Source organism: Muntiacus reevesi, chromosome X (genome assembly GCF_963930625.1).
Source record: "Muntiacus reevesi chromosome X, mMunRee1.1, whole genome shotgun sequence".
NCBI lineage: Eukaryota > Metazoa > Chordata > Mammalia > Artiodactyla > Cervidae > Muntiacus > Muntiacus reevesi.
Genome location: NC_089271.1, coordinates 147,655,798 through 147,673,113, shown reverse-complemented (window position 1 = coordinate 147,673,113; position 17,316 = coordinate 147,655,798). Strand labels below are relative to the sequence as shown.

The following is a 17,316-nucleotide window of genomic DNA, read 5'->3' as shown; positions in this document are numbered from 1 at the left end:
GAAAGCTAAGCGTCGAAGAATAGCTGCTTTTGTACTGTGGTGTTAGAGAAGACTCTTGAGGGTCCCTTGGACCGCAAGGAGATCCATCCAGTCCATCCTAAAGGAAATCAGTCCTGAATATTCATTGGAAGGACTGATGTTGAAACTGAAGCTTCAATACTTTGGCCACCTGATGCGAATAAGTGACTCATTTGAAAAGACCCTGATACTGGAAAGATTGAAGGCAGGAGCAGTAGGGGCCGACAGAGGATGAGATGGTTGGATGGCATCACAGACTCAATGGACATGAGTTTGAGTCAACCCCAGGAGTTGGAGATGGACAGGGATTCCTTGGCGAGCTGCAGTCCATGGGGTCTCAAAGAGTTGGACATGACTGAATGACTGAAATGAACTGAACTGAACTCCCTCCCCACAATACAACTGGACAAACGAGCTTAAATAAGTGACCACCTTTGCCCCCTTGTGTCAAGGTGGAAATTAGTCACTGAAGAGACCTGCAAACAGAGGAAGCCAAAATAAACAAAGAGGGAACCGCTCTGGAAGTGACAGGTGCAACAGATTAAAACCCTGTAGTTAGCACTGACTAAGCATTGGAAGGGGCTTATGGACATTGAAAGTAAGTTTAAGCTGGAACAAGGAAACTGAACTGACCCCACACTGTCCTCAACAGCTCCAGAGAAATTCCTAGATATCTTCTTCTTATCTTTTTTTTTTTTTTTAAGTTCTTTATTACTCCTTCACTCTGGTTGAAAATGGAAAACCACTCCTCCAAGCTCTCCCTCTCTTTCCTCCAGCTGCACTTCCAGCCAGAGTTCTCAAGACCTTCACGTAGGCTACCTAGTGTAGTTATTATTTCATTTCTTGACAGTCTATCCCATCTAGATGGGAATCTCCATGGAGGCCTGGAACAGTGTCCAGCAAAAAATGTTCCTTGACTTACCGAATAGATAAAGCTACTCTAGAAAATGTAATAAAACATTCTTCTTAGCTAGGAGTGGGGGAAGTACTTGTTAAATATTGTTTTAAGCCCGTAACAGATTAATATCAAGAATATACCAATATTTTCAATAACCCACTGATCAAGAAGATAACTGCAATTCTGACTTGTGGAAATGAGCAAAAGATACAAATAGGCTAGTTATAGAATAGAAAAACCCCAAAGGTCGCAGCATACGGTAGGAGTGGAGATGGGTGCAGCCATAACAGGGAGCAGCCTGGCACGACCGCATCCAGTGAAGCCTGCGAATCCCTGAACACCAGCATTTCTGCTCCTGGGAAACGATGACCAGTCCCCTCAGTGGGGTGTATGAGGGTGTCTTCACGGTGTCGCCTGTGGGGGCAGGAGTCAGAGCCATGTAGATGACCCACTGATACTCCTTCTTCCCTAATGTCAGACCCTCAGGTGGGTTTGGTTAATTCATGAGCTTCCACTTGTGGTATGGAGGACAGCAGAAGCCAACACGCTAGACCTTTGCTTGGTACATTCTTTGGGCTTTCCTCCCACATGTCTGGCCAGAGTCCCCACACCTACTCTCTGCATTCCCATGTGAATCTGGTTCTGCCCTGACACAGAATTTTCTTCAGGGATGATGGTGAAAATGTATTAATATCGACTAAACATACAACTGGGCTTCCCTGGTGGCTCAGCTGGGAAGAATCTGCCTGCAAGGTGGAAGACCTGGGTTCAATCACAGAAAACTAACCAATCTAGTCACATGGACCGAAGCCTTGTCTAAGTCAATGAAACTATGAGCCATGCTGTGTAGGGCCACCAAAGATGGATGGGTCATGGCGGAGAGTTCTGACAAAATGTGGTCTACTGGAGAAGGGAATGGCAAACCACTTCAGTATTCTTGCCTTGAGAACCCCATGAACAGAAAGAAAAGGCAAAATGATAGAACACCGAAAGATGAACTCCCCAGGTTGGCAGATGCTCAATATGCTACTGGAGATCACTGGAGAAATAACCCCAGAAAGAACAAAGAAATGGAGCCAAAGGAAAAACAACACCCAGTTGTGGATGTGACTGGTGATGGAAGGAAAGTCCGATGGCTGTAAAGAGCAATATTACATAGTGGAGTGTTAGGTCCATGAATCAAGGCAAATTGGAAGTGGTCAAACAGGAGATGGCGAGAGTGAACGTCAATATTTTAGGAATCAGTGAACTAAAATGGACTGGAATGGGTGAATTTAACACAGATGACCATTATATCTACTACTGTGGGCAAGAATCACTTAGAAGAAATGGAGTAGCCCTCATAGTCAACAAAAGTGTCCAAAATGAAGTACATGGATGCAGTCTCAAAAATGACAGAATGAGCTCTGCTCGTTTCCAAGGCAAACCATTCAATATCACGGTAATCCAAGTCTATGCCCCAACCAGTAATGCTGAAGAAGCTGAAATTTAATGGATCTATAAAGACCTACAAGACCTTCTAGAACTAACACACAAAAAAGATGTCCTTAAAAAAAAAAAAAAAAAAAAAAAAAAAAAAAAAAAAAAGATGTCCTTTTCATTACAGGGGACTGCAATGCAAAAGTAGGTAGTCAGGAAACACCTGGAGCAACAGGCAAATTTGGACTTGGAGTACAGAATGAAGCAGGGCAAAGACTAACAGAGTTTTGCCAAGAGAACGCACTGGTCATAGCAAATACCCTCTTCCAGCAACACAAGAGAAGACTCTACACATGGACATCACAAGATGGTCAACACCGAAATCAGACTGATTATATTCTTTGCAGTCAAACATGGAGAAGCTCTATACAGTCAGCAAAATCAAGACAGGAAGCTGACTGTGGCTCATATCATAAACTCCATATTGCCAAATTCAGACAAATTGAAAAAAAGTGGGGAGAACCACTAGACCATTCAGGTATGACCTAAATCAAATCCCTTAGGATTATACAGTGGACGTGAGAAATAGATTTAAGGAACTAGATCTGATTGGCACAGTGCCTGATTAACTATGGATGGAGGTTCGTAACACTGTACAGGAGACAGAGAACAAGACCACCCCCAAGAAAACGAAATGCAAAAAAGCAAAATGGCTATCTGAGTATGCCTCACAAATAGCTGTGTAAAGAGGAGAAGTGAAAAGCAAAGGAGAAAAGGAAAGATATACCCATTTTGATGCAGAGTTCCATAGAATAGCAAGGAGAGATAAGAAAGCCTTCCTTAGTGATGACTGCAAAGAAATAGAGGCAAACAGAATGAGAAAGACTAGAGATCTCTTCAAGAAATTTAGAGATACCAATGGAACATTTCATGAAAAGATGAAATGGCATGGATCTAACAGAAGCAAAAGATATTAAGAAGAGGTGGCAGAAATACACAGAACTGTACAAAAAGATCTTTAAGACCCAGATAAGCATGATGGTGTGATCACTCACCTAGAGCCAGACATCCTGGAATGTGAAGTCCAGTGGGCCTTAGGAAGCATTAGTATGAACAAAGCTAGTGGAGTTGATGGAACTCCAGTTGAGCTATTTCAAATCCTAAAAGATGATGCTGTGAAAGTGCTGTACTCAATATGCCAGCAAATTTGGAAAACTCATCAGTGGCCACAGGACCACTGAAAAGATAAGTTTTCATTCCAACCCTAAAGAAAGGCAATGCCAAAGAACGCTCAGACTACCACACAGTTGCACTCATCTCAAATGCTAGTTAAGTAATGCTCAAAATTCTCCAAGTCAGCCTTCAACAATACATGAACCGTGAACATCCAGAGGTTCAAGTTGGTTTTAGAAATGGCAGAGGAAGCAGAGATGAAATGGCCACCATATTCTGGATCATTGATAAAGCAAGAGAGTTCCAGAAAAACATCTATTTCTGCTTCATTGAGCATGTCAAAGCCTTTGACTGTGTGGATCATAATAAATTATGGAAAATTCTGAAAGACATGGGAATACCAGACCACCTGACCTGACTCCTGAGAAAGCTGTATGCAGATCAGGAAGCAACAGTTAGAACTGGACATGGAACCAAAGACTGGTTCCAAACAGGAAAAGGAGTACATCAAGGCTGTATATTGTCACCCTGCTTATTTAACTTATATGCAGAGTACATCATGAGAAACGCTGGGCTGGAAGAAGCACAAATTAGAATCAAGATTGCCAGGAGAAATATCAATAACCTCAGATATGCAGATGCCACCACCCCTATGACAGAAAGTGAAGAAGAATTAAAGAGCCTCTTGATGAAAGTGAAAGAGGAGAGTAAAAAAGTTGTCTTAAAGCTCAACATTCAGAAAACTAAGATCATGGCATCCGGTCCCATCACTTCATGGCAAACAGATGCGGAAACAGTGGAAACAATGGCTGACTTTATTTTGGGGGGCTCCAAAATCACTGCAGATGGTGATTGCAGCCATGAAATTAAAAGACTCTTACTCCGTTGAAGGAATGTTATGACCAACCCAGACCCAGCAATCCCACTCCTGGGCATACACACCGAGGAAACCAGATCTGAAAGAGACACGTGCACCCCAATGTTCATCTCAGCACTGTTTATAATAGCCAGGACATGGAAGCAACCTAGATGCCCATCAGCAGATGAATGGATAAGGAAGCTGTGGTACATATACACCATGGAATATTACTCAGCCGTTAAAAAAGAATTCATTTGAATCAGTTCTAATGAGATGGATGAAACTGGAGCCCATTATACAGAGTGAAGTAAGCCAGAAAGATAAAGAACACTACAGCATACTAACACATATATATGGAAGTTAGAAAGATGGTAACGATAACTCTATATGCAAAACAGAAAAAGAGACACAGATGTACAGAACAGACATTTGAACTCTGTGGGAGAAGGTGAGGGTGGGATGTTTCGAAAGAACAGCATGTATATTATCTATGGTGAAACAGATCACCAGCCTAGGTGGGATGCATGAGACAAGTGCTCGGGCCTGGTGCACTGGGAAGACCCAGAGGAATCGGGTGGAGAGGGAGGTGGGAGGGGGGTTCGGGATGGGGAATACTTGTAACGCTATGGCTGATTCGTATCAATGTATGACAAAACCCACTGAAAATTTGTGAAGTAATTAGCCCCCAACTAATAAAAAAAAAAAAAAAAAAGCAGAGAATTTACTTTGCCAACAAAGGTCCGTCTAGTCAAGTCTATAGTTTTTCCAGAGGTCAGGTGTGGATGTGAGAGTTGGACTATAAAGAAAGCTGAGCGCTGAATGATTTATGCTTTTGAACTGTGGTGTTGGAGAAGACTCTTGAGAGTCCCTTGGACTGCAAGGAGATCCAACCAGTCCATCCTAAAGGAAATCAGTCCTGAACATTCATTGGAAGGACTGATTTTGAAGCTGAAACGCCAGTACTTGGCCACCTGATGTGAAGAGCTGACTCATTTGAAAAGACCCTGATGCTGGGAAAGACTGGAGGTGGGAGGAGAAGGGGACGCCAGAAGATAAGATGGTTGGATGGTATCACAGACTCAATGGACATGAATTGGAGTAAACTCTGGGAGTTGGTGATGGACAGGGAGGACTTGGTGTGCTGAAGTCCATGGGGTTGCAAAGAGTCGGACATGACTGAATGACTGAAATGAACTGAACTGAACTCCCTCCCCACAACACAACAAGCGAGCCTAAATAAGTGACCACCTTCGCCCCCTTGTGTCAAGTTGGAAATTAGACACTGAAGAGACCTGCAAACAGAGGAGGCCAAAATAAACAAAGAAAAGGGAACCACTCTGGAAATGACAGGTACAACAGATTAAAACCCTGTAGTTAGCATTGACTAAGAATTGGAAGGGGCCTATGGACCTTGAGAAGAAGTATAAGCTAGAACAAGGAACTTTCTGAAACTGAACTGACCCCGCACTGCCCTCGAGAGCTCCAGACAAATTCCTAGATATATTTTTACTATTATTATTTTTTAACGTTTATTTTTTTATTTTTAAGTTCTTTATTACTCCTCTAATTTTCATTTTATAACCTGTTATTACCTAGCAAAAAAAGAACCTGTTTGTAAAGCAAATCTCATACATATTTTTTTTATCATTTCTGTGATTCATTTTGTTTTGTATTTTTAATACCGTATTTTTGAGAGTCTAACCTCTACTCTAAAATTTTTATCTTTGCTTTGTGGTACTTGTTATCAATTTTGTGCCTTTAAGAATCTAATCTTCAATACCCATTTTTACTTAGGGGTGTGATTACTGGTTTGATCACTCTCTCCCCTTTGTGCTCTCACTTTCTCCCCCACGTCACCTCTATCTTCCTCCTCCCTCTTTTCTTCTCCATGTAACTCTGTGAACCTCTTTCCACCATTAACCTAGATGTTTTATCATCTGTGCTGTATGGATGGAGAAGTCTTGAGGCTACTGTAGGAATACAACTGAAAGCCAGAGGCAGGAGGCTAAAATCCCAAACCTGAGAACATCAGAGAACTCCTGACTCCAGGGAACATGAAGTGACAAGAGCTCATCCAAAAGCCTCCATACCTACATGGAAACCAAGCTCCACCCAACAGCCAGCAAGTTCCAGAGAAGGACATACCGTGCTGATTCTCCAGCAATGCAGGAACACAGCCCTGAACATGAAAATACAGGCGGCCCAAAGTCACACCACACCCACAAGACACTCCAAAGTCACTACTGGACACTTCGTTGCAATCCAGAGAGAAGACACCCAGCTCCACCCACCAGAACACAGACGCAAGTTTCCCTAAACAGGAAACCTTGACAAGCCACTCGTCCAACCCCACCCACAGGGAGCAACCTCCACAATAAAGAGGAACCACAAACTTCCAGCATACAGAAAGGCCACCTCAAACACAGCAATCTAAATAAAATGAAAAGGCAGAGAAATAGTCAGCAGGTAAAGGAACATGATAGATGCCCACCAAAACAAAAAACAAAACAAAACAAAAAAAGAGGAGGAGATAGGGAGTCTACCTGAAAAAGAATTCAGAATAATGATAGTAGACGATCCAAAATCTTGAAAACAAAATGGAGTTACAGATAAATAGACTAGAGACAAGGATTGAGAAGATGCAATAAATGTTTAACAAGGACCTAGAAGAAATAAAAAAGAGTCAATATATAATGAATAATGCAATAACTGAGATTAAAAGCATCTGGACAGAGCCAACAGTGGAATAACTGAAGCAGAGGATAGGATAAGTGAGGTGGAAGATAGAATGGTGTAAATACAGAGTGAAGTAAGCCAGAAAGATAAAGAACATAACAGCATACTAACACATATATATGGAATTTAGAAAGATGGTAATGATAACCCTATATGCAAAACAGAAAAAGAGACACAGAAGTACAGAACAGACTTTTGGACTCTGTGGGAGAAGGTGAGGGTGGGATGTTTCAAAAGAACAGCATGTATATTATCTATGGTGAAACAGATCGCTAGCCCAGGTGAGATGCATGAGACGAGTGCTCGGGCCTGGTGCACTGGGAGGACCCAGAGGGGTCGGGTGGAGAGGGAGGTGGGAGGGGGGATCGGGATGGGGAATACGTGTAACTCTATGGCTGATTCGTGTCAATGTATGACAAAACCCACTGAAATGTTGTGAAGTAATTGGCCTCCAACTAATAAAATAATAAAAAAAAAAAAGATAGAATGGTGTAAATAAATGAAGCATATAGGAAAAAAGAAAAAAATAATTAGAAGACATGAGGACAAGCTCAGAGACCTCTGGGACAGTGTTTAAATGCCTCAACATTCGAATCATAGGAGTCCCAGGAAAAGAAGACAAAAAGAAAGGGTCTGAGAAGATACTTGAGGAGATAAAAGTTGAAAACTTCCCTAAAATGGGGAAGGAAATAGCCACCCAAGTCCAAGAAATCTAGGGAGTCCCAAACAGGAAAAGCCCAAGCTGAAACACCCCAAGACACATACTAATGAAAGTAATGAAGAGCAAACACAATGAGCACATATTAAAAGCAGCAAGGGAAAAGCAACAAATAACACACAAGGGGATCCCCATAAGGATAACAACTGGTTTTTCAATGGAAACTCTTCAGGCCAGAAGGGAATGACAGGACATACTTAAAGTGATGAAAGAGAAAAACCTACAACCCAGATTATTATACCCAGCAAGGATCTCATTGAAATATGAAGGAGAAATCAAACCTTTACAGACAAGCAAAAGCTGAGAGAATTCAGCACCACCAAACCAGCTCTTCAGCAAATGCCAAAAGATCTTCTCTAGACAGGAAACACAGAAAAGGTGTATAATCTCGAACCCAAAACAACAAAGTAAATGGCAACGGGATATTACATATCAATAACGACCTTAAATGTAAATGGGTTGAATGCCCCACCAAAAGACAATGACTGGCTGAATGGATACAAAATCAAGACCCCTATATATGCTGTCTACAAGAGACCCACGTCAAACCAAGGGACACATACAGACTGAAAGTGAAGGGCTAGAAAAAGTCATTTCATGCAAATGGAGACCAAAAGAAAGCAGGAGTAGCAATACTCGTATCAGATAAAATAGACTTTGAAATAAAGGCCGTGAAAAGAGACAAAGAAGAACACTACATAAAGATCAAAGCATCAATCCAAGAAGAAGATACAACAATCATGAATCTATATGCACCCAACATAGGAGCACAGCAATATGTAAGGCAAAGGCTAACAAGTATGAAAGGGGAAATTAACAGCAACACAACAATAGTGGGAGACTTTAATACCCCACTCACACCTATGGCTAGATCAACCAAACAGAAAATTAGCAAGGACACACAAACATTAAATGATACAATGGACTCAGTTCAGTTCAGTCGCTCAGTCGGGTCCGACTCTTTGCGACCCCATGAATCGCAGCACACCAGGCCTCCCTGTCCATCACCAACTCCCGGAGTTTACCCAAACTCATGTCCATCGAGTCGGTGATGCCATCCAGCCATCCTCTGTCGTCCCCTCCTCCTCCTGCCCCCAATCCCTCCCAGCATCAGCGTCTTTTCCAATGAGTCAACTCTTTCCATGAGGTGGCCAAAGTATTGGACTTTCAGCTCCAGCATCAGTCCATCCAATGAACACTCAGGACTGATCTCCTTTAGGATGGACTGGCTGGATCTCCTTGCAGTCCAAGGGACTCTCAAGAGTCTTCTCCAACACCACAACTCAAAAGCAACAATTCTTCGGCAATGGACTAGCTAGAGCTAATTGATATCTATAGGACATTTCACCCCTCAAAAAATGAATTTCACCTTTTTCTCAAATGTACATGGAACATTCTCCAGGACAGATCACATCCTGGGCCATAAATGTAGCCTTGGTAAATTTAAAAAAATTGAAATTATTTCAAGCATCTTTTCTGATCACAATGTGGAAAGAGTAGATGTCAACTCCAGGAGAAAAAACTATTAAAAATACAAACATTTGGAGGCTAAACAATATGCTTCAGAATAACCAACAAATCACAGAAGAAATCAAAATATGCATATAAACAAATGAAAACACGACAACCCAAAACCTATGGGATTCAGTAAAAGCAGTGCAAAGGGGATGGGTCATAGCAGTACAAGCTTACCTCAAGAAACAAGAGAAAAATCAAATAAATAACCTAACTTTACACCTAAAGCAACTAGAAAAAGTAAAGAAACTCCAGGGTTAGTAGAAGGAAAGAAATCATAAAAATTAGGGAAGAAATAAGTGAAAAAGAAACAGAGGAGACTATAGCAAAAATCAACAAAACGAAAAGCTGGTTCTTTGAGAAGATACATAAAACAGACAAAACTTTAGCCAGACTCATCAAGAAAAAAGGAGAAGAATAAAATCAACAAAATTAGAAATGAGAATGGAGAAATCACATCAGACAACACAGAAATATAAAGGATCATAAGAGACCACAATCAGCACCTCTATGGCAATAAAATGGATTAACTTGGAAGAAATGGACAAATTCTTTTAAAAGTATAACCTTCCAAAAACTGAAATAGAAACAGAAAATCTTCACAAACCTATCAGAAGCATGGAAATCAAAACTGGAAACAAAAAATCTTCCAACAAACAAATGCCCGGGACCAGATGGCTTCACAGGTGAATTCTACCAAAAATTTAGGGAAGAGCTAACACCTATCCTACTCAAACTCTTCCAGAAAATTTCAGAGGAAGGTAAACTGTCAAACTCATTCTATGAGGCCACCATCACCTTAATATCAAAGCCAGACAAAGATGCCACAAAAAAATGAGAACAACAGGCGAATATCACTGATGAACATAGACGCAAAAATCCTCAACAAAATCCTAGCAAACAGAATCCAACAAAATATTAAAAAGATCATGCATCATGACCAAGTGGACTTTATGCCAGGGATGCAAGGATTCTTCAATATTTGGAAATCAATCAATGTGATACACCACATTAACAAATTGAAAGATAGAAACCATATAATGATCTCAATAGATGCAGAGAAAGCCTTTGACAAAATTCAACCCCCCATTTATGATAAAGTGAAAGTGAAGTAGCACAGTCGTGTCTGACTCTTTGCCACCGCATGCACTCTGGCCTACCAGGCTCCTCCATCCATGGGATTTTCCAGGCAAGAATACTGGAGTGGGTGGCCATTTCCTTCTCTAGGAGATCTTCCCGACCCAGGGATTGAACCCGGATCTCCCGCATTGTAGGCAGACGCTTTACCGTCTGAGCCACCAGGGAAGATATTTATGATAAAAAAAAAACCCTCCAGAAAGTATGCATGGAAGGAACATACCTCAACATAATAAAAGTCATATATGATAAACACACAGCAAACATCAGCCTCAATGGTGAAAAATTGAAAGCATTTCTCCTACAGTCAGGAGCAAAACAAGGGTGCCCACTCTCACCACTACTATTCAACATAGTTTAGGAAGTTTTACTCACAGCAATCAGAGAAGCAAAAGAAATAAAAGGAATCCAGGCTGGGAAAGAAGAAGCAAAACTCTCACTGTTTGCAGATGACATGATCCTCTACACAGAAAACCCTAAAGACGCCACCAGAAAATGACTAGAGCTAATCAATGAATATAGGAAAGTTGTAGAATATAAAATTAACACATAGAAATCCCTTACATTCCTATACACTAATAGTGAGAAATCAGAGAAATTAAGGAAGCAATTCCATTCACCATTGCAATGAAAAGAATAAAACACTTAGGAGTAAATCTACCTAAAAAAACAAAAGACCTATATATAGAAAACTATAAAACACTGATGAAAGAAATCAAAGATGACACAAGTAGATGGAGAAATATACCATGTTAGTGGATCAGAAGAGTCAATACGGTGAAAATAAGTATACTACCCAAAGCAATCTATAGATTCAATGCAATCCCTATCAAGCTACCAACGGTATTTTTCAGAGAACCAGAACAAATAATTTCACAATCTGTGTGGAAATACAAAAAAACCTTGAATAGCCAAAGCAATCTTGAGAAAGAAGAGTCAAACTGGAGGAATCAACCTGCCTGACTTCAGGCTATATTACAAAGCTAAACTCATCAAAACAGTATGGTACTGGCATAACGATAGAAATATAGATCAATGGAACAAAATAGAAAGCCCAGAGATAAATCCACACACCTATGGACACCTTATATTTGACAAAGGGGACAAGAATGCACAATGGAGAAAAAATCTCTTTAACAAGTGGTGCTGGGAAAACTGGTCAACCACTTGTAAAAGAATGAAACTAGAACACTTTTTAACACTATACACAAAAATAAACTCAAAATGGATTAAAGATCTAAATGTAAGACCAGAAATTATAAAACTTCTAGAGGAAAACACAGCCAAAACACTCTCTGACATAAATCATAGCAGCAGCATCTATGACCCACCCCCTAGCGCAATGGAAATGAAAGCAAAAGTAAACAAATGGGAACCTAAGTAAACTGAAAAGCTTTTGCACGATGAAAGAAGCTATAAGTAAGGTGAAAAGACAGCCTTCAGAATGGAAAAAAATAATAGCAAATGAAGCAGCTGACAAAGAATTAATCTCAAAAATATACAAGCAGCTCATGCAGCTCAACATCAGAAAAATAAATGACCCAATCAAAAAGTGGGCCAAAGAACCAAACAGACATTTCTCCAAAGAAGACATACAGATGGCTAGCAAACACATGAAAAGATGCTCAACATCACTCATTACCAGAGAAATGCAAATCAAAACCAAAATGAGGCACCATTACACGCCAGTCAGAATGGCTGCTATCAAAAAGTCTCCAGACAATAAATGCTGGAGAAGGTGCAGAGAAAAGGGAACCCTCTCACACTGTTGGTGCGAATGCAAACTAGTACAGCCACTATGGAGGACAGTGTGGAGATGCCTTTAAAAACTGGAAATAGAACTGCCATATGACCCAGCAATCCCACTCCTGGCCATACACACCGAGGAAACCAGAACTGTATGAGACATGTGTACCCCAGTGTTCATCGTAGCACTGTTTGCAATAGCTAGGACATGCAAGCAACCTGGATGTCTGTCGGCAGATGAACAGATAAGAAAGCTGTGGTTCATATACACAGTGGAATGTTACTCCACTATTAAAAAGAACACATTTGAATCAGTTCTAATGAGGTGGATGAAACTGGAGCCTATTATACAGAATGAAGTAAGTCAGAAAGAAAAACACCAATACATTATATATATGGAATGCATATATATGGAATTTAGAAAAATGGTAATGATGACTCTATATGCGAGACAGCAAAAGAGACACAGAGATAAAAAAAACAGGCTTTTGGACCCTGTGGGAGAAGGTGAGGGTGGAATGATTTGGGAGAATAGCATTGAAACATGTACATTACCGTATGAGAAATAGATCGCCAGTCCAGGTTCAATGCATGAGACAGGTCGCTCAGGGCCAGTGCACTGGGATGACCCAAGGGATGGGATGGGGAGGGAGGTTGGAGGGGGATTCAGGATGGGGGACACATGTACACCCATGGCTGATTCATGTCAATGTATGGCAAAACCCACTACAATATTGTAAAGCAATCAGCCTCCAATTAAATAAATAAATTTTAAAAAATGAAAAGAAAAAAAAAAAGCCAATTTAGATGAAATTAAGAAAGTCCTTGAATGACACAAATTCCCAAAACTAACTCAAGAAGAAAGTGAAGACCCTAGATATCCCTAAATCTAAAAAAAATATGGAACAGAAAACTCCAGGCCCATGTGACTTAACTACTGAATGCTATGAAATACGTAAAGGAGAAATATCACCAAGCCCATACAAATTCTTTCAGAAAGGAGAGGAGGGGAAACACTTTTCAAATCATTTTATGAGGCCAGCCTTACAAAATACCAAAACTAGATGAACACATTGCAAGAAAAGAAAACCACAGAGCATTAAGTTAATGCTTAATAACATTCATTAAGTTAAGCACAAAAAAATGAAATGTTAGCAAATTTAATCCCACCATATATAAAGCATTATGATCAAATGAGATCTATCCCAAGAATGAAAGATTGGTTATGCATTAAAAAATCATCCACCAGTGTTATTCATCATATTAAGAAAACACAGGAGAAAAACCATATGATCATTTCAATAGATGCTGTAAAATCATTTGACAATATTCAACAACCACTATGATAAAAACTCTCCAAAAACTAGGACTGCAAACAGACTTTCTTAATCTAATCAAGGGTTTGTCCTGGGGGACACTGCCCTTCCGGCAGCCTTTGAGTGCTGCTGGTCCCACCGGTGCTTCTGGGTGTCCTGGGGTAAGCCCCCAGCCTGGAGTCCCTGCAGTCTGTGTGCCTGGAGCCCCAGGTGGACCTGCCCCATTCCGTTCCCAGTGAGTTCAACAGCAGTCCCCACTTCCCTCCCCATGCGGCCAGCACAGCCCGCTCCGCATCCCTAGTCTCGCGACTCCAGGACTGAGTCCCCATGCACCGCCATGGGAAGGCACCTGCACATGAACACAAGCACACGCTGATGCCAATGTGCATGTCTCTGACCTGTGCTCTCCTTTACACACACACACACACACAAACGCTCATGTGCATATGCACCTGACCACATGCTCTCTCCCTCTCACGCACACACACACACACACACATGTAAATGCCCATTTGCAAGCACCTCCACAAACACACATGCACACGCCTGTGTGCACACACCTGTGCACACGCACTCTCTCACACACGTACACGCACATGGGCTAGCACCTGAGCACAGACACTCTCTCTCAGGCACACACACACACACACACACACACACAGACATGCACATCAGATATCCATGTGCATGCACCTGCTCACGTGCACATGGACACACACGGACACACACACACGTGAGCTACGTGTGGGACACCAGAGGGACAGACCGGCCCTGACCCAGGATGCCCGACTCCCTTCCGGAAGTTGATGACAAGGACCTGCGCTCAGCAGGACGCTCACCCGTGAGCATGGCCAGGTTGGCAGCAACACAGACTTGGGAGGTGCACAGGGACCGGTGCTCACTTGGGGTTTGCAGGCTTGGACCGGAAACAGTCACGTGCCCTGAGAAGTGGGGTGGGGTCTGTTTGAGCATGCGCACTGAGGAGCTGCCCCACACTGAAGGGTGGAGCGCCACCCAGAGGCCTCAGGGCTGAGTGGTTTACCAGGTTTCTGGGCCTGACGCAGGGCTGACTCACAGGGCACAGACCACGTGGGTGTGCGTCTGCACATGTGCATTGGGGCAACATGGCGCACGAACACGTGAAGCTTCTGCACGGGGCGCCCATTGCCCGAGAGCCTGCAGTCATAGCGGGAACCAGTGGTCGGTGGGAACCAATCGTGTGGCAGGAACTGGGTGTGTATGTGTAGGCGCTCTGCTGATGCTGAGCTGCCGGTCTCACTAAAGGGTTGGGATCTGTAGGGAGGGTTCAGTCTTTCCCGACACGGAGGGAGGGGGAGAGCGGTTTAAGATGGAGTCCGAGGCACAAGATGGAGGGGCCACGAGGGCAGCCGATGAAGATGCAGGTGCCGAGGCCTTTGCAGCGGGTACAGCACGTGGCAGCCAAGGTGTGCCTGGTGGTGCTAGTGGCCGCGATGGCCCTCGCAACCCAGCTGGCCCTGGTGACGCCAGCGACCTGGTTGATCCCAGAGGCCCCAGCACTGGAGGAGAGTCAGGTGGCACAGCCAGTGCCATTCCACAGATCCCAGGGGCACCCCAAGCACCAGGGTCTGGTGGAGATGCTGCACCTGGAGCCAGAGTTCTGAGTAACCGAGCCCTCCAGTTGTATCCTATTCCAGGAGCCCTGGTGGGCCGGGCAGCCGCAGGGTTTGGGGTGTGGGCTAGGGGTGGTTTGGGGGGAGGCAGGTGGTGGGGCCTAAACTGCAGGAGGAGGGTACTCTGGGGGGCTGAAGGATATGGGTCAGGGGTGGTCTCGCTGCCAGGCGATGGTGGTGAGGGAAAGCAACCTGAAGGGAACCAGAGGGTCCGGCGGTAATATTCAGGGTGTCCTCAGGGTATAGGCTGGGAGGTCCTGACAGCCTAGGCGGTGGCCTTGTGGGAGAAGGTGGTTCTCTGTGAGCAGGGAGCCTGACGTACAGGCAAACGGCTAGTGTGGATGGTGCCTTAACCATATCTCCACCAGCAGCCTCACTGTGCCTTTCTCATCGCATGAGGAGGTGGAAAACGTCCGGACAACTTCCGGACTCCACGTACTCAACTGCAAGGGCCTGTTCAGAAAAACCTCTAGGCTAACGGCTGCATGTTGGTTTTGTCAGTTCTAAACAGGGTCAGGGCCGGAGTCGGGAGTGATGGGTGCTAGGCAGTGTCCAGTTTCATCCCTGGAGGAGCCATAATGGAGGGTTGAGCCTAGAGGAGAAGTGTGGTGCTCTGGGCTTGGCGGTGTGCAGGGACAGACGGAGGACATGCTCCTCTTCCTCCTTCTCCATGGGAACTTGAATTTCATTTTCCCTCCCTTTTAGCCGATTGACTGCTGAAGACCACGGCCTGATCCCCACGTCCATTGCCTTCTTGTCTGGAGCAGCTTTCCTTGGTGATGCGGACCTTGCAGCACTTTGTGCCCCTGCTTTTTTTAAGTCTCAACACAGAAGAGGGGCTTAAACCTAGCCTATGTGCCCTAGCCTCAAGTGTCCTTCCCGAGGGCATTGCTTTCTGCAGTAGTTTGATCGGGCTTCGTCTTGTGCCTGTGCTGCTGCTTGGGGGCTCAGGGTCCACATAGTTTGTTTGGTCATTGTTAAATGCGGGAAAAAAACTGAGCTACTGTGCGGTCTCTGACTTTAGTTTTAGCTTGTTCACTTCCTAATACTGAGTTCATCATCCGGTTGGAGGGGAGGTTCTGAGATCCAGATATTCAAGGAGTACAGCATAAGTGAAGACAATGTAAGAAGTGGGAGAATAAGAAAGTTGTGTACTGCCATTCAGAATTGATTTTTAAATATTTTCTCAGTTTTATAGTTACATTTATATATTAAGATATAATACCAGAATGTTGTTGTTGTTGTTCTGTCTCTAACTTGTGTCCAACTCTTCGCAACCCCATGAACTGTAGCACACCAGGCTCTGTGTCCCCACTATCTCCTGGAGTGTGTTCAAGTTCATGTCCATTGAGTGGGTTTTGCTGTCAAACCGTCTCATCCTCTGTCTTCACATTCTCCTTTTGCCTTCAACCTCTCCCAACATCAGGGTCTTTTTCCAGTGCGTCAGCTTTTTGTATCTGCTGGCCAAAGTGTTGAAGCTTCAGCTTCTGCATCAGTCCTTCCAATGAAAATTCAGGACTGATTTCCTTTAGGATTGACTGCTTTGATCTTGCAGTCCAAGGCACTCTCAAGAGTATCTTTGTATCCTGAAACCATGCTAAACTCATTAGTTAATTATAATAGCTCTTTTGTAGATCCCATTGAACTTCCTACATAGACAATCATTTTGTCTGTAAATAAATACACATTTATTTCTTCCTTTCCAGTTGATGCATTTTAACTGATTTCTGTTAAAATGAAGTCTCCAACATTTTGGCCACCTGATAGGAAGATCCGACTCATTGCCAAAGACCCTGATCCTGGGAGAGATTGAAGGCAGGAGGAGAAGGGAATGGCAGAAGACGAGAAGGGTGGATGGCATCACGTCGCAAAGGACATGAGTTTGAGCAAGTGCTGGGAGATGATGGACAGGGAAGCCTAGCAAGAGCAGTCCCTGGGGTAGCAAAGACTTAAAGACTCGACTGAGCGACTGAACAACAACACACTGATTTCTGTTATAATAGATTGGAGTTTCCTGCTTCTTTGCCTCCTGGTAATTTTACATTGGATGCCAAGCATCAAATTTCCCTTGCATGCTTGATATTTTTCTATCCCTAAACTTATTCTTGAGCTTTATTCTGGAATCCTGT

The 17,316-nt window shown here is 43.2% G+C and overlaps 1 protein-coding gene across 1 annotated transcript in view; it reads right to left on the bottom strand.

Annotated features, from left to right (window-relative positions):
- LOC136154762 (PAX-interacting protein 1-like) overlaps positions 1-17,316 on the bottom strand; it is an 85,757-nt gene that overhangs the window by 16,394 nt on the left and 52,047 nt on the right. Inside the window, 3 exon segments of the mRNA XM_065916918.1 lie at positions 14,302-14,530; positions 14,578-14,711; positions 14,900-15,073. Of these exon segments, the coding sequence (XP_065772990.1) occupies positions 14,302-14,530; positions 14,578-14,711; positions 14,900-15,073 (537 nt within the window).